The 18,501-nt window shown below is 39.8% G+C and overlaps 1 protein-coding gene across 1 annotated transcript in view; it reads right to left on the minus strand.

Annotated features, from left to right (window-relative positions):
- The window catches only part of FAM186A (family with sequence similarity 186 member A), an 89,773-nt gene extending 71,556 nt beyond the window's left edge, over positions 1-18,217 (minus strand). The window contains exon 1 of the mRNA XM_043967644.1: positions 18,062-18,217. Within this exon, the coding sequence (XP_043823579.1) occupies positions 18,062-18,217 (156 nt within the window). The remainder of the gene's footprint in view (positions 1-18,061) is intronic.
- Between the last annotated feature and the right edge of the window lie 284 nt (positions 18,218-18,501).

The following is an 18,501-nucleotide window of genomic DNA, read 5'->3' on the forward strand; positions in this document are numbered from 1 at the left end:
TAAATACCATACACATTATTTATGGTGTCTATGGTGTCTGACACATAGTATGTACTTTAGTATGTACTTGATAAATGCGTGTTGAGTAATTGACAGTTTGTTAAAGAGAAGTGCACAGATGAGGACTCCTCAGAGCACTAACAATGAGGGGAATTAAAAAGTGCTTTATGAGCAAGGGAACATCTGAGCTGAGCCTTGAAGAAAGCTCATGTGCTACTTCCCTCACAGGTTACTGAGTGGCACAGTCAATAGTGTTAAACTTGGTTTGAATCTTTCCTCAGACGCGATCTGCATGATTCTGGGAAAATCACATAACCTCTGCCTCAGTTTTCTCACCTGTAAAATGGAAATAACAATAGCATCTACCTCACAGGGCCACAATAAGGATCAAATGAGATTTGTGTTTATAAAATGCTTTGCAAACTTAAAAGCAGTATACAAATGCTAGTTCTTATTTATTCTTTTTTTTTTTTTTAGTGAGGCAATTGGGGGTTAAGTGACTTGCCCAGGGTCACACAGCTAGTAAGTGTTAAGTGTCTGAGGCGGGATTTGAACTCAGGTACTCCTGACTCCAGGGCAGGGGCTCTATCCACTGCGCCACCTAGCCGCCCCTAGTTCTAAGAGAATGGAAGGGCATGTAAGATAACTTATGTATAGACCTTTATACAAAAATAGAATTCCAAGTTTAGGGAACAACCAATAGAGTGGTTTGGCTGTTATACAGAGTGTATGAAACTGGGAGTAAACATATGCTGGAATCAGATCGCCAACAGACTTAAATACTAAGCCAAAGTCATATAACCAGGGCTGGGAAACTGGGGCTTTGCCCAGGTGCAAAAATTCTGGGACAGGGTTAATTTCCTGCTCTGGGTTGGAGAATAACTTCCTCCCCACTGCAACCCAGAGATACTGTTACTTTTGGGTGCCATCGAGTCTTCTCTTGACCCAAACCCCTTCCAAGGTGGTTGGGTTATTATCAGGCCTTGGACAGAGAGAGAGAGAGAGAGAGAGAGAGAGAGAGAGAGAGAGAGAGAGAGAGAGAGAGAGAGAGAGAGAGAGAGAGAGAAGGGGTCATTAGCATATGTATGGAGTTTGGGGGGAGGAACAAGCTACTACATTTGCCTTTGAACTGGATCTACTGGGGCCAACAAGCTTAGCAGAATTTGGCCCCAGATACTCTTTCTTAAGAAAGGAAAACCTGTGCTTTAGCAAGATTATTTTGGCAGCTGTGGAAAAGATGGATTTGAGAATGAAAAATAGGAAACAGAGGCCCATCAGCTGGGAAGTACTGATTAGAAAGCTAAAAATGATAAATGTGAAGACCATATAGGAATATGGAAACATATTGATGGAATAACAATGTTATAAAAGTAGAACTAAAAAGTACTACACATACATATTTTAAAGATCTATAATTTCAACAGTATTCTATATGCCAATACAAACCACAGTCCCTCCATGACCTAGACGAAAGTCACCATAAGTTACCCTGGCCAAAAAATTCATCACCCTACAGCCAACCTAGTGACTAGCCTTTTCAAATTGACCAAAGCTTAGAGGTGTGTTGGATCAGTCAATCAATCAATTAAGCAATAAACATTTATTAAGTTCTACTAGGTGCCAAGCACTGTGCTAAGCACTGGGTATACAAATACAAAAAAGAAAGACAGCTTCTGCCCTCAAGGAGTTTACAATCTAATGGGAGAGCATTTACACTTCAGATATCCACAAAGGTTAAAAACCAAAACTTGACCTGGGCCCAGGGCTGGTGCTTAGTCCACTGTGCCACCTAGCTAACCCATGATGACATCTTTAAAATAGGGTTGAGGGGTAGGAGGAATAGACTGGGGGAGGGAGAAGGAGAGAGGTAGACTGGGGAGATGGCTCACATGAAGGAAACAAGAAAAAAGCTTATGGAGGGGAGGGGAAGAGGGGGAAGGAATAGGGCAGTGAATGAACCTTACCATCATCAGAATTGGCTCAAAGAGGGAATAACATACATACTCAAGTGGGTATGGTAATATATTTTTACCCTGTGGAAAAGTGGGTGGGAAGGGAGATAAGGGAGAGAGGTGGGAGAAGAGGGGAAGGAGGGTAGGGAAGTTTGGGGGAAGGAACTGTAAAAAGCAAAACACTTTCATGGAAGGTGAAGATGTTCTGCATAACAGCACATGTATGACATATACTGAATTGCTTGATTTCATATGGAGTGTTGAGGAAGAAGGGAGGAAGAAAAATTTAAGAAAATAGAATTAGCTCAGAGACTTTAACTTCATCAGAATGGGCTCAAGGAGGGAATAGCATACACACCCAATTGGGAGGAGTAATCTATTTAACCCTATAGGAAAGTAGTTGGGGAAGAGGATAAGGAGGGAAAGGTGAATGAAGGGAGGGTAGAGCGGGGGAGGGGGCAGTCCGTAGCAAAATGATTTTGAGGAGGAATAGGGCAAAGTAAGATAGAAAATAGAATAAATATCATTGGAAGGGAATAGGATGGAGAGAAATAGTTATGATGATTGACTACAATGGCAAAACGTATGGTACCTACTCCGCTGGGCTATTGTGAATGTGAGAAACAAATTGTGAGAAACCCCATTTAAAAATTTCTGGGACTCAGTGTTGGAGAAGTATCAAAGGCTTTTATTTATACATTCACTAGAGAATGGGCCAGCTCCCTAATGGAAATGGCAGCCAGCATGAGACTCAGGATCCTTTTATCTCTTAATGGGCTGGCTCTGCCCTTCTCCCTCAGTTACAATCTTCAGGCCAAGACACTGGTGCCAAATGCTAGCCTATCGGAATACAATATAGTCAAAGGGGCAGCCCTCTAAATTCCTCCCCCATGTGGCCAGCCCTGGGTCTCTCTCATCATGTGATCCTGATTGCTGGGGAGGGGGAGGAAAGGAGCCATTAGTAAGCACCCTTCTCCCAGCTGAAATTCACCTCCCAGACATTCCCCAGACAATTTCTTTCTTTCTTTCCTTCTTTCTTTCCTTCTTTCTTTCTTTCTTTCTTTGAGACAATGTGGGTTAAGTGACTTGTCCATGGTCACACAGCTAGTAAGTGTCAAGTGTCTGAGGCTGGATTTGAACTCAGGTCCTCCTGAATCCAGGGCTGGTGCTCTATCCACTGTGCCACCTAGATGCCCCCCTCCCCCGACAATTTCAATCAGCTTTTGAGGGGGGCCCATATTTTCCAACAGTGAAGAAAATTCTTTATCAAGTTTAAGGTACTATATAAAAGTTATGATGAACAGGATGCTATCAGGAAAACCTGGAAAGACCCATATGAACTGAAGCAGAGAGAAATGTACTGTATACAAAATAACAGCAGTAGTGTAAAGATGATCTGCTGGGAAGCACGTGCTTATTTTCAGCAAGGCAACGATCCAATATAACTCTGAAGGACTTAAGAAAATTGCAATATACCTACAAAGAATGAACTGATGGTATCTGAAAACAAACTGAAACAGATTTTTTTTTGACAACTCCTTAATCTGAAGTTTTGTTTTTATCTGTTTTCTCTCACAACCTAGCTGAATATAGAGATGTTTTCCATGACTGCTCATGTATAACTTACATTGAATTGCTTGAGTTCTTGGGGTGGGGGGTGGGAAGGGAGGGAGGAAGAGAAATTGGAACACAAAGTTTTAAAAAACTGATGTCAAAATTTGCTTTTACATGTAATTTGTAAAATAAAATTCTAAATGAAAAATCAAGACTTGATTTATAATTTTTGTTAATCTTAAGAAAATGATAGAGAAGATCCTAATAATCTAAATTAAAATTCTTAGTGTGCCATGGACATATTTTCCCCCTGGTTAGCCAGTTATTAAATATTTGTTAGCCTACCACTGCCTAAGCTATCAGACAAAAAGTACATATTCCATTACTGAACTCAGGTAGGACCCACTAGAGTTTGTAGTTTTTTAGCATAGTCTTCAAGAATTCAAATTCTAATGAGGGAGAACCTGGGAGATGATGGATAGGGATGAATTTGACCAAAAAAAAAAAAAAGGAAGAAAAAATATAAAAAATAAGAGTCGGGGGCAGCTAGGTGGCGCGATGGATAAGGCACTAGCCTTGGATTCAGGAGGACCTGAGTTCAAACCCAGCCTCAGACACTTACTAGCTGTGTGACCCTGGGCAAGTCACTTAAACCCCATTGCCCTGCAAAAAACAAAAAAACAAAAAAAAATAAGAGTCATTGGTTAATTTCAAATTTTTTCCAATTATCTTATCATGGTGTAGAATTTTGCCTGTTGAACTTTAGAGGAGATGTACAAACTAATTAATTATTATTATTATTTATTTATCTGTGTATATATACATATTATAAACAAAATATTGTAGGATTCTGTTTTTTAATCCACTCTATTTGCTTCCATTTTATGGGAGAGTTCATCCCATTCACATTCACAGTTATGATTACTATTTCCCTCCATCCTATTTTCTCCTTTGTACTTTTTTTCTTCTTTCACTCTATTCCTCCTCACCAGCAATTTGCTTCTGACCACTGCCTCCCTCGATCTGTCCTCCTTTGTATCATTCCCCTTTCCTTTTCTTTCTCCTTTCCTCCCCTGCTTCTACCCTCCCTTCTATCAGTGCCCCCCTTTTCCCCTTACCCTTTTACTTCCCTAAATTTACTTATCCAAATGAGTGTATATGTTATTCCCTCTTTGAAGCAAATCTGATTTCCTGGAATATGGTGTCTAGACTATTTTTTTGATCATGGCTTTCAAGCAGTCCAATAATTCTTAAATTATCTCTCCTGGATCAATTTTCCAGGTCAGTTGTCTTTCTTTCTTTTCTTTTCTTTCTTTTTTTCTTTTTTTTTTCTTTTGGTGGGGCAATGAGGGTTAAGTGACTTGCCCAGGGTCACACAGCTAGTAAGTAAGTGTCAAGTGTCTGAGGCTGGTTTTGAACTCAGGTCCTCCTGAATCCATGGCCAGTGCTTTATCTACTGCACCACCTAGCTGCCCCCTCAGTTGTCTTTCTGATGAGATAGTTCATATTTTCTTCCATTTTTTCATTCTTTTGATTCTTTTTGACTGATTCTTGGTGTTTCATGGAGTCACTAGCTTCCATCTGCCCAATTCTAATTTTTAAGGCATTATTTTCTTCATAAAATTTTTGTACCTCCTTTCCCATTTGGCCAATTGTATTTTTTAAGGAATTGTTTTCTTCAGTCAATTAGTGTGCTTCCTTTTCCAATCTGTTAAATCTTTTTTTTCATAATTTTCTTGTGTAATTCTCAATTCTCTCATTTCTTTTCCCATTTTTTCTTCTCCCTCTCTTATTTGACTTTTAAAATTCTTTTTTAGCTCTTCCAAGAAGGCTTTTTGGTCTTGAGACCAATTCATCTCCCCTCTTGAGACTTCACATGCAGGCATTTTGAAAGTATTGTCTTCATCTGAGTTTGTGTTTTGGTCTTCATTGTCACCACAGAAGCTCTCAATAGTAAGGGTCCTTTTCTGGTTTGTATCCTATTTTTTGACTTTTAAAGTTGAGGTCTGCTCCTGGGACACAGGGGCCAGTGTTTCAAGCTTCTTGTGCTTGGGGATAGGGATCTGGTTACTGACTTTCTGCTCTGAGGCCTCTGTGGCTTCTAGATTCCTTACCCTCTGGGCTTGCTACTTGCACTGGGATGGCTTGGCCTAGTCACAACTGTCCTGTGGGTGGTTCTCTAGCTGGCAGTTTGCCCTTTCAGCCAGGGCTGGCAGTTCTCACAACTGGCCTGCTTTAAGACTAGCCTGCTGAGTCTGGACCAAGGGGGCCTCAGCTGGTGATCTGTGCTGTGGCCAAGAGCCTCCTGCTGACTTGCCCAGACATTCTCCACACTGTGCTGCACCGAGCTGCCCTTTAACCCAAGTGAGACAGACTTTCCTGAATTCTTCTAAATTATTTCAAGTTGGAAGATTGTGTCTCTGTCTTTTTATAGGTTCTGTAGCTCCCAAATCTATTTAGAAACTCAATTTAATGTTTTTGAGGGAAACTTGGGAGAGCTCAGGCAACTGACTGGCTTTTCTCTGAGTGAGATTTTCTCCAACTCTTAGATATGTGATTTGGTTTTTTAGGTATAAGTGACTTAATCAGTATCATATACTATAAGTTGTGATTTAATAATCAGCATATAGTGTATAAATTGTGATTTAACTTGTTTAAGTATTTCTTATAGAGCAAATAAGGCAGTAGTACTTATAAAATGCTGTTAGAAGAACACAAGATTGACTCAGCCTTGAAAATATAGATATAAATTACTTATTGTAGACAATTTCACAATTGTTTGATACTGTGAATATATCTTTTTAGACAAATTTAAAAGTTAGACTGTCAGGGGCAGCTAGGTAGCACACTGGCCCTGGATTCAGGAGCACACCTGAGTTCAAATCCAGCCTCAGACACTTGACGCTTACTAGCTGTGTGACCCTGGGCAAGTCACTTAACCCTCATTACCTTACCAAAAAAAAAAAGTTAGACTGTCCAATTTACACAACAGTATGTCAAGAAAATCGACTGCTCGTTTGTAGACTATATGTCCAGACATATAGTATTTTGATTGACTTTATGTTTCTTGGTGGATTGTAAAATGGGAAGAGTTTGTCTAAAATCAGTAAGGTATATGAACATTTAAGCCTCATGGGGGTATAAAAGTATTGGGCTGGTACTGCTCAAGGTCTCTCTTTGAGGTCCTAGACCTGAGACCGGCTTTATTGTGAGATAGGCCATCTCTCAATAAACAGCTTGGAGACTGCTGTTTCTTTCCTTTGTTGGACTTAAAAATTTTCACAACATCTCTGCCATCTTGGCTCTGCCTCATGTATATACACATATACATATAAATATATGTGCAATCATAAGGATTGAAAAAGGTTATGGTATTTAAAGTTGCTGCTGTTCATATGTTTAAATTAATTTTAATTGTAGAATTGATTAAATACAAAATGAAAGTTGTCTTTAAACATTAATATAATTAGTATTAATATTATGCAATATTAATAGAAACAGAATTTTCAAAACAAGAGATATAGCCTTGAGGCAGCTAGGTGGCAAAGTAGATAAAGCACTGCTGGAATTAAGAAGACCTGAGTTCAAATCCAGCTTCAGATACTTACTAGTTGTGTGACGTTGGGCAAGTCACTTAACCTCTGTTTGCCTCAGTTTCCTCATCTGTAAAATGGGATAAGAATATTACTTACCTCCCAGGGTGGTTGTGAGGATCAAATAAGATAATAATTGTTAAGTGCTTATTATCTGAGCATCAGATTTTTGGAAAAACATTGACAAATTTATATTAATCCAAATGGGGGCAACCAGGACACAAAGGAACTAAAAACCATGTTATCTGAAGATCAATTCAAGAAATAAGGGGAAGAGAAATTTGGGAAAAAACACAAGGGAGAGATCTAGGAAAATACTATGAAAATTTTGAGAATGAAAAGATAATTTTAAGTTAGGGTAGGAGGGAATAAAAAAAGGCTTCATTGAAGAACAGATACCTGAAGGAAGGATTCACATATTCAATGCAATGGGGATTGGATTTAAGGTCCCCTTCAACTCTAATATTCCATGATATTTCGCTAACGGGAAAAATCAGAAGATACAGAGCTAGAAGGGTTTTTTAAGACCATTTAGTTGAGGAGTTCTTAACCTTGGGGCCTATGAATTTCATTATCATTATTATTATTCATTATAACAGGAATTTAATGTAATTGGTTTCCGTTATAATTCTTTGTATATTTTTTTTATAATTTGAAAATATAACTCTGAGAAGGGATCCACAGGTTTCACCAGACTGCTAAAGGGACCTAGACACAAAAAAGTTAAGAATCCCTGCTCTAAATTTGGAATTATGCCCAAAGGGCGATAAAGCTGTGCATACCCTTTGACCCAGCACTACCACTTTTAGGTCTTTTTCCCAAAGAAATCATGGAAAGGGGAAAGGGACCCACATATACAAAAATATTTATAGCTGCTCTTTACGTGGTAGCAAGGAATTGCAAGTTGAGGGGGTGCCCATCAATTGGGGAATGGCTGGACAAGTTGTGGTATGTGAATACAATGGAATACTATTGTGCTGTAAGAAATGATGAGCAGGAGGAGTTCAGAGAAATCTGGAGGGTCTTACATGAGCTGATGATGAGTGAGATGAGCAGAACCAGAAGAACATTGTACACAGTATCATCAACATTGAGTGCTGATCTACTGTGATGGACTATATTCTTCTCACCAATGCAATGGTACAGAAGAGTTCCAGGGAACTCATGATAGAAGAGGATCTCCAAATCCAAGAAAAAAAAAAAAAGAACTGTGGAGTATAGATGCTGAATGAACCATACTATTTCTTTTGTTTTTGGTGCTGTTGTTTTCTTTCTATTTTGAGGTTTTGCATCACTGCTCTGATTCTTTCTCTTGTAACAGGACTAATGCAGAAATAGGATTAATGTTATTATGTGTATATATATATATATATGTGTGTGTATAGATATATCTATATCTATATGTATAGATATAGATATATAGATATAACTTATATCAGATTACCTGCTATCTAGGGGAGGGGGAGGGAGGGAGAAAAATCTGAAATTGTAAAGCTTGTATAAACAAAAGTTGAAAACTATCTTTACATGTAACGGAAAAAATAAAATACCTTATATGTAAAAAAAAAAAAAAAGAATCCCTGCTCTAGTCCAATCTCCTCATTTTGCAAATGAAAAAACTGAGCCCTAGGGGGAAAAAGTGATTTGGTTATTAAAGCCATACAAAGACTAACTGACAGGGTTGTGCTTAAGTCCCCTTCTTCTTACTCTAAGACCATTTCTTTTTCTTTTTCATGTGATTCTTCTCAGTTACTAATGACCTCTTCCCCTTAGATCTCACATGGAGAGGTTGAGGAGGGTAAAGAAAAATGGGATAAGCATTTACGTGGCATCTATGTGCCAGGCACTTTACAAATATCATCTCGTTTGATCCTCACAATAACCCTGGAATGTGGGTGCTGTTATTATCCCCATTTCACAGATGAGGAAACTGAGGCAAACAGAGGTGAAGTGACTTGCCCAGGTTCACACAGCTAGTAAGTATCAAATGTCTGAGGCTGGATTTGAGCTCAGGTCCTCCTGAATCCAGGGCCCGTGCTTTATCCACTGTACCACCTAGCTGCCCCCCAAGGGTGGATTTTAACTCTGGTCTTCTTGACTCCAGGCCCAGCTTTCAATACACTGTACTTTCTAGTAGCCTCTTAACAAGTACATAGTATTTTGTCTTTCTGTTGTGACAATTTTTTGAATTTCTAAAAAATGTTTAAATTTTTTAAATAAAAAAGTTTTATTAATACTTTCTAATTACAGTATACTAATACTTTCCAATTATATTTCTACCCCCAACCTTTTGTCTTCTTACAAAGCAATCAATATGGGGCAGCTAGGTGGCGCAGTGGATAAAGCACTGGCCCTGGATTCAGGAGTTCCTGAGTTCAAATCCGACCTCAGACACTTGACACTTACTAGCTGTGTGACCCTGGGCAAGTCACTTAACCCCATTGCCCCGTAAAAACAAAAAAACAAAACAAAAAACAAAGCAATCAATACACTGTCTATGCCTGAAATATATGCCTTGTTCAAAACCTATGATCCACTGCCAAGAAGTAGAAGTCATGCAAGCTTCATAATCAGTCCTCTGAAGTCATGATTATTCCTTACATTAATCAGGAGGATGGACAAGAATTAACATTTATATAATACTTAAAATGTGTCAAGCACTGTGCTAAGAACTTTATTTTTAAATTGTTTAAATTATAAAAGTACTTTATTATTTTCCAGTTACATGTAGAGATAGTTTTCAACATTTGTTTTTTATAAGATTTCTAGTTTCAAATTTTTCTCCCTCCCTCTCCTCCCCACCCCCTCCCCAAGATGGCAAATAATCGGATATAGGTTATATATGTACAATCACATTAAACATATTTCTGCATTAGTCATGTTATAAGAGAAGAATCAGCGCAAAAAGGAAAAACCTCAAAAAAGCAAAACAAAAGCACCCAAATCAAAAGAAATAGTATGGTTCAATCTGCATCCACATTCCGCAGTTCTTTTTTTTCTGGATTTGGGGGGCCTTTTCCATCATGAGTCATTTGGAACTATCTTGTACCGTTGTATTTGTGCTAAGCACTTTATAAGCAATATTTATTTGATCTTCACAACAACCCTGTGAAGCAGATGCCGTAATTATCTCCATTTTACAATTTTATTTTACATTTTACAGAAATTGAGGCAAACAGAAATTACACTTGCCCAGGGGTTTGGCTAAGGTTGGAGTTGAACTCCAGTCTTCCTGAATCCAGTTCCAGTGCTCTGTGCACAATGGTGCCACCTAGCTTCCTCAATCAGTACCAATTCTCTTTCCACTGCAAAAATCTGATTCAGATAGTTATTGATGTCACAAAATGTCCTAGATAGATGGTGGTAAGAAAAAGAATGTTGGTGAGAGTAGGTATCATGCATTGTCGGCGGGGGGGGGGGGGGGATAGTCAAAAAGGGTCTGGAGAAAATGATGTGGAATTGGCAATGGGTAGCAAGGATCCATCACTCTTCTAGTGGTTTCTGGAGATTAGGCATGTTGCCTATTAGAATGAGCTTCAGGAAAAGTGGTATAGTCTAAGGCAATGATTCCAAATCTTTTAAAGTATGAAGTTATTGTTCAGTCATTTTTCAGTTGTGCCCAACTCTTCATGACCCTATTTGGAGTTTTCTTGGCAAAGATACTGGAGTGGTTTGCCATTTCCTTCTCTAGCTCACTTTACAGATGAGGAAACTGAGGCAAACAGGTTTAAGTGACTTGCTCAGGGTCACACAGCTAGTAAGTGTCAGAGAACAGAAGTGAACTCAAGAAGAGTCTTTTTTACTCCAGGCCTGGCACTCCATGCACTGAACTCTTGTTAAAATCTAAAAAGTTTATAGTAATCAGACTAAGATTAATCATTGAGAATATATATATATATATATTCACAAAAATGCTATGAATTCAGTGACACTATAAAATGAATTTATATTTCTTGATTGATTTTTTTCTTTTTTTTTTTTGCAGGGCAATGAGGGTTAAGTGACTTGCCCAGGGTCACACAGCTAGTAAGTGTCAAGTGTCTGAGGCCGGATTTGAAATCAGGTGCTCCTGAATCCAGGGCCAGTGCTCTATCCACTGCACCACCTAGCTGCCCCTGAATTTATATTTCTTAATAACAACATTGACATACATATTTTGTTTGGAATTAAATCATGCTCAAAATGACAAACACTTAGTGTCTACATGGAATCTCGGGCCCTTGCAATAATTAACAATTCACAAATTAAGCTGTGGTTCACAGGTTGAGATCTGCTGGCCTAGGGAAAATCAGGCTTCAATTAAAATAAGAAAGGATAAAAATTGAGGATTGGGGGAGATGTACTCACAATAAAAATTTACTTACTGTGCAGAGTACAGTGGAGGGGACTAATGATTCTTAGCAGATAGGAAGACCAGATAGAAATGAGAGAAAATGGCAGAAGAAACAAGGCAAGAGACCTAGGGCAATAGTATAGGTAATGGGGATAAAGGAGATTTAGGGAAGTCTGTCTCAATTCAACAAGCATTTACTAAGGGCCCATTAAGGAATTGTACTAGGCATGGTGATAGAAACACAAAAAAGGAAAAAAATGGTCCCTGCCTTCAAGAAGTTCATGTTATACTCAGGGAAAAACATGCACAGAATTAATAAACAAACATATATAATACATGCATATATAATACACGCAATACTATATGCACCATGTGCATATGTATGTACATATGTAAGCTACATGAGCATTATACTGTCTATGTATACATGTATATCCAAAGACATAGAGGGGGTTGAGGTGGAGGGGTGGGGGAGTGAATGGGGGTGGGGTGGATGTAGGTGTGGTTGGGACTGAGAACTAGCTAATTCCTTTAGCCCCCATTCTTAAGCAGGCAACACTACAATTCCAGAGCTCTTTCCTTCAATTGGCTCCATGGGTTTAAGTTTCTGCTTAGTCAACACCCTTACTTCTTCCTTCAGGAGGAGATAGGATATTCTTTTTTGTTCTGTTTTTGCTTTTGTTGTTTTTTGGTTGAGGCAATGAGGGTTAAGTTACTTGCCCAGGGTCACACAGCTAGTGTCAAGTATCTGAGGTCTGATTTGAACTCATGAATCCAGGGCCAGTGCTTTAGCCACTGAGCCATCTAGCTGCCCCAAGGATATTCTTTTATTTTATTTATTTATTTATTTATTTATTTTAGTGAGGCAATTGGGGTTAAGTGACTTGCCCAGGGTCACACAGCTAGTAAGTATTAAGTGTCTGAGGCCGGATTTGAACTCAGGTACTCCTGACTCCAGGGCCAGTGCTCTATCCACTGAGCCACCTAGCTGCCCCTCAAGGATATTCTTTTAAATGAAGGGAAGTGCCCCTCAGTCGAGTCAGGGCCTCAGCCCCTACCTCACCTCTCACCAGAACACCCTTAGCTCATTCCATACTCAGGACAATTTGGATTCACTTATTCTTCTTTGCTTTGGGGAGAGACATAATAATCAGTATAAATAAAATCTTTTGTTTTCCTGGAGCCCCATCTTAGAGTCCCAGCAAATAGAAAAAGAATCCATTTTTCTCTTTCTCTTGTCCCTGGCTGATCACAGCCTACCTCATTTATACTTAATCCTTTAGATGCATAATGAATGATAACTTGGAGAAACCAGCTTCTTTTAAAAAACATATGATGGGGCAGCTAGGTGGCACAGTGGATAGAGCACTGGCCCTGGATTCAGGAGGACCTGAGTTCAAATCCAGCCTCAGACACTTGACACTTGCTAGCTGTGTGACCCTGGGCAAGTCACTTAACCCCAATTGCCTCACCAAAAAACAAAACAACAACAAAAAAATATATGCCAACGGGGCAGCTAGGCGGCATAGTGGATAAAACACTGGCCCTGGATTCAGGAAGACCTGAGTTCAAATTCAGCCTTAGACACTTGACATTTATTAACTGTGTGACCCTGGGCAAGTCACTTAACCCTCATTGCCCTGCAAAAAATTTAAAAAACTAAAAAACAAAACATGTGTGTGTGTGTGTGTGTGTGTATGATATTGGCAAAGCACTAGAGCCAAGGTGATGTGAGAGATAAGGAAGTAGGAATGTAACCAATTTCATTTTCCACACCAAAGACAGTATGTATCCACTCTTTTATGGCTTCCACATAGTTTAGCTATTATCTTTTGATAAAGAGTGTTGTGCCTGGAGTCAGGAAGACCTGAGCTGGAATCTGGCCTCACACACCACATTGTGTGACCTGGGACAACTCACTTATCCACTCACTGCCAGCCTCAAGTTTCCTCAACTGCAAAAAAGGAATAATAACAGCACTTACTTCGCAGGGTAATATTTGCAAAGCACTTAGTACAGTGCCTGGCAAAGACCAGGCAATTTTAAAATGCTTCTTCCCTTCCCCCCTTTTGTAAGGGGCTTCAGGCAACTTCCTTTCTTCCCTTGCTCCCAGTTGAGGCAGCACGAACAGCAGTGGTGTTGGCAGCTCTGGGTGGTCTCCTAGTATGGTTTGTCTCCCAACCTCTCCCTTTCTCTCCCAGATACACCACTGTTGAAGCTACTGAGGCACCAGATATATAGCTTTGGGGTTGAAGCTGCATGGGCAGAGAGGCAATACCAGGGGCCAGTGCAGTTCTCTTGCCTCTAGCATTCTTTTGACTGCAATCCCTTTCTCTGTTATGGTAGCCACACAATCTCTCAACCTAGATCTCCTGACCATCACCCCCTTCAATGTCCACCTCTTGCCTCTCATGAGATTTCAATCCTCCCTTCCCCCCCCCCCCCCCCCCCCCCCCCCCCGTTACTGAGAGAGGACCATTTAATCTGTCATGATCCAGTGGCCCCCAAGGGCTTCAGCAGGTAAGAACTGAGAAATTTCTGTCTTCCAGCAGACACTGATCTCCAAAAACCTTCTACAGACACAAGGGTTTACATATAAACAAAATGATGGGAGGAAGTAGTCATGTGACAACAGGTAGCAGGAAGAAAAGTCTTGCAAAGGGGATATTGTATGAACTGATTCTTGAAGGGAACTAGGAGTTTTAAGAGGTAGAGGATGAGGAAGGGGAGCATTTTTTTTTTTGGTGAGGCAATGGGGGGGTAAGTGACTTGCCCAGGGTCACACAGCTAGTAATTGTCAAGTATCTGAGGCCGGATTTGAAGTCTGGTCCTTCTGAATCCAGGGCCAGTGCTTTATCCACTGCGCCACCTAGCTGCCCCAGAAGGGGAGCATTTTAAAGGAAAGACAGCTTGTGCAAAGGTGAAGAAGAAAGGGATGTATATGTCCCTGCACATAGGAAAGAGCAACAAGTTACTCTGATTAAGCTATAGTGTTTAAGGAATAATAATACAAAATAAATTTGGAAAGGCAAACTTGACTATGAAGTCTCTTTAAATACCAAATAAAGGAATTTGTATTTATCCTAGAGGGATTAGGACTTGGGCTGGAAGATTATATTAGAAACAGAGTAGTCAGGAATGAGAATCTGCTTTGAAAAGAAAGATAATGAGCTCATTTTAACAAGTTGAGTTTGAGATGGTAACAGGATATAACATCGAAATGCACAGTAGGTCTCTTTAAGCTGCAAGAGAATGGCCAACCTGCATTGGTAGAGTGAGCTTCCTATGCTGATGAATTTACAGGAGAAAGAAAGAGAGAAACAGAGACAGAGGAAATCTTCCTTCCTTCCACCTGGTAACTGGAAATGAGGTTTGCAGGTGAGGACTAGATTTTGAAGTCATAAACAGAGAGGAAGGAACAGAAGAGTTTCTTGGGGAAGTTTAGAAAGGGAAGCATAAGGAAGAACGAAGGTTTGGGGAATTTAGCACTGAGAAACTAATGGAAGGGCAGTGTGGTACAATGGAAAACTGTAACCTCGGGTAGAGTTTCTGAGCTTCAGTTTCCTCATTGGTGAAATGAAAGACATGAACAAGATGACCTTTAAGGTCCCTTTCCAGCTCCATATTTATGATACTATGATCCATGTTAGTATAGCATAGTGAAAAGATTGAAAATCAGGTCTCCTTAGAAAATCTCCTAATCTCCTGATTTCCAATCCCATCTTCTTTTTACCATGCTATAAATATCTAGAAGGCAAGAGATGGGGTGTCATGTATGAGCAAGAAGGTCAATTTGGCTAGCCCATAGTATTCATGGAAGGAAATAAAGTGCAAGATTGGAAAGGTGTTTTAGAACCAGATTTGAACAGGTTTTAAATGTCAAAAAGAGGGATTTCTATTTTATTCTCCAGGTAACAGGGAGCCAGTGGTGTTTACCGAGCAGGAGTGACACACTCAGATTTGCATTTTAGGAAAACCTCTTTGGCTGCTTTGTGAAGAATGGATTGAAGTGGAGAGTCACAAAGCAGATGCTTCAATTAGGAAATTATTATCATCATCTAGGCAAGAAGAAACAGGGTAATAAAACAGGATGCTATCTTTGTGAGAAGGGAAGTTATTCTAGAAATGCTATGGAGACATAAACAAGATTTGACAACTGAGTAATATGTAGTGTGAGGGTGAGGAGTTAAGGATGACACCAAAGTTGTGAGCCTGCACAATTAGAAGGATGATGATGCCCTTAACAAAAATAGGAAAATTTAGAGTAGGGGTAAGTTTAGGAAGAAAGATACTAAGTTCCATTTTGGACATGTTGTATTATGTGCACATAATTGTCAGCCAATAAATCCTTGCTGAACTCATGAATGAAATTAGTGACTTTTCCAGGGTCACTCAGGTCCTTCCTGACTCTAGGCCCTGTGCCAGCTTGATGGTGATGATGGTGGTGATGATGAAGCTGCAGCCCCATGACGTGAACTGACTTTCCTAAGCCTATACAGTAGCAGAGCTGATCCCTTCCTGGCACCTAGCTGGTTGTGCTAAAAAGCTAGTCAGAGGGGTGGCTAGGTGGCGCAGTGGATAGAGCACCGGCCCTGGATTCAGGAGGACCTGAGTTCCAATCTGACCTCAGACACTTGACACTTACTAGCTGTGTGACCCTGGGCAAGTCACTTAACCCCAATTGCCTCACTAAAAAAAAAAAAAAGCTAGTCAGTAGCTAGAAAGTATAGAATCATTTCTTTCCTCCCCTTTGCCTAGAGGAATTTTTTTCCATTCTAAGAGTAGAATGGAGGCAAAATTGTCAAGTAGGCAAAATTAGTCCTTAGCACCCATTCCATTTTTGTGCCCCCTCATTCTTTAATCCTTAGGTTCCCAGTGACCTACTTCTTTCTATCCAAACATGCTACATTGTTACAAATGACTGATAATTCTTAGTGTCTTCTTTCTCATAGTAGTCTTCATTTCTAATTAAAGATAAAGCCTTAAGTAAAAGAAAAGTTGAATTTCAAGTATCAACAGGGAGGAAAGGTAATTTTTTTTCACATAAAAGGCCCTCTCTGGTTGGTTCTAAGAATATGGGGCCAGAGGTCTTCCAAATAGGGGGATGTCTACTCTCTGTTCCAAGTTGCAAAAGAGTCAGTTTCACCCCCGAGGATATCCTCAGATGACTAAAGAAGCTCTGCCTCAAGGTAGAAGAAGTTGGGATCCTCTACCCCAGGCTGGGATAATTTAGGGCTTTAATAACTGACTGGATTCTTGAGCTCCTAGGAAAGCCCTGAATCGCGTATAGTTAACTAGTGTAATTCTAATTCTAAAATATGGAAGGAATTGACTAAAGGGCTTCTCTCTCTATTATTGTTCCAACTGTCACTGTTTGTACCTTATTTTTATGTTCCCCAGCCTTGAATATAGATTGCATTTATCTAGGGTCTCATTATCAAACTTGGATTAATGTTTGAGCCCTTTGCTTTTCATCCTTGGAAACGTCTGTTGTGTGCCTCTTGGCTACTGACTGCATCTGCCTTAGGATGAGCAAAGAAATCCCTCCAGCTCAAAGTATTTTGCTCCTGCTCACATTTTCCTAGTGTCTCACTACTCTTTGCTTGCATGACTCTGTACCTAACATTACATTGATCTAGATCCATGCTATGATCCCAGCACAATTTAGGCTCCTGAAGAGCTAGGACTATATCATATTAACCTTTTTCTCTCCAGTGTTTATTGCAGTGTCTTGAGCACATTAGTAATAATGGATTTTAAAATGTTAAATTGAGCTTACGGTTACTAAATCATTAAATCCTGAGGCAGCTCTGTGAGGCAGGCAGTACAATTGTTATTGTCCCCATGATATCATCTCAGATAAGAAAATAAAATGAAGAAACAAAGAAGCCAATTGACTTCCTAGAGGTCACACAGGCCAGTGCCACAATTGGACTTTAAACTCTGGTCTTCTGATTCCAGTCCAGTCTTCTTTCTCCTGCCTACCACACCATCTCCCCATAAAAAGACCTTAAACTCAAACTAATCCATGTTGCTGCTTGTTAACTGCCCTTGATAAAGGTTTGTTGAGAAACATATGGTAAAAGTAAATTTCTGGAACCATCTCTCTATTTTATCTAGGTCTACTCTCCCAGGTCCCCCATGGAATGACATGGAAAAGAATACCACCAGCAAAGGGATAGATAAATCACAATTTGTACCAATAGAGTAAGTATGTCCACTGAGGAGTTCTTAAAGCCATCAAACTATTGATGTAAAGTTACATTAATCAAATGATCAAATAAATGGACATTAAGTTGAAGCCTGTGGTTTGTTTTTTTTTTTGTTGGGGCAATGGGGGTTAAGTGACTTGACCAAGGTCGCACAGCTAGTAAGTGTCAAGTGTCTGAGGCACTTGACTCAGGTACACCTGAATCCTGCGCCGGTGCTTTATCCACTGCACCACCTAGCCGCCCCCATGAAGCCTGTGTTCTTTATTTAATTTGCACAGCAAGAGGAGCCCTTTGAAAAGAAATCTGCCAAGATATAAATTGTCCATCTTCCCCCTCTCTTGTCTCCTCCAAACAGTTCCAAGACCATTTAACTGAATACTTTTTTTAAATCAAAAACTCTTCAAATTCTCCACCTACCTCTTTGGCTCGAGTTAGCTGAGATTCTTCTATTCTACATATCACTGTCTTCACTGAGTCAGGTATTTGAAGCCTATGAGGTATTATCTCTGTAGATTTCTCAGATTCTAGGTCAGATTCTGAACTTTCCTTCGTGGTGTGTAGTTTGACATACATCTTTGATATTTGGGATATTTTTTCCTCTTTCCTTAAAGAATATAGGCAAATGCCAGTAGAAAGAACCACTAGGCAGCAAGCAAGGGTCTGTTCTGCTCCCTGAGGTTATCTACTGGTGACAAGATTGGTTGCTAACTACAGAATTCCAATCCAGATGATGTCAGAATGGATTTTCTGTGGCACTGTCATTGACTAAACAAGTGTTTGATAAGTGCCTACTAGCTGTAGAGAATAGTAATTGGTATTTCATGTGTGGTACCGCTAAAGTGGGCAGAGAAGATAGA

This window comes from Dromiciops gliroides, chromosome 5 (assembly GCF_019393635.1).
Source record: "Dromiciops gliroides isolate mDroGli1 chromosome 5, mDroGli1.pri, whole genome shotgun sequence".
NCBI lineage: Eukaryota > Metazoa > Chordata > Mammalia > Microbiotheria > Microbiotheriidae > Dromiciops > Dromiciops gliroides.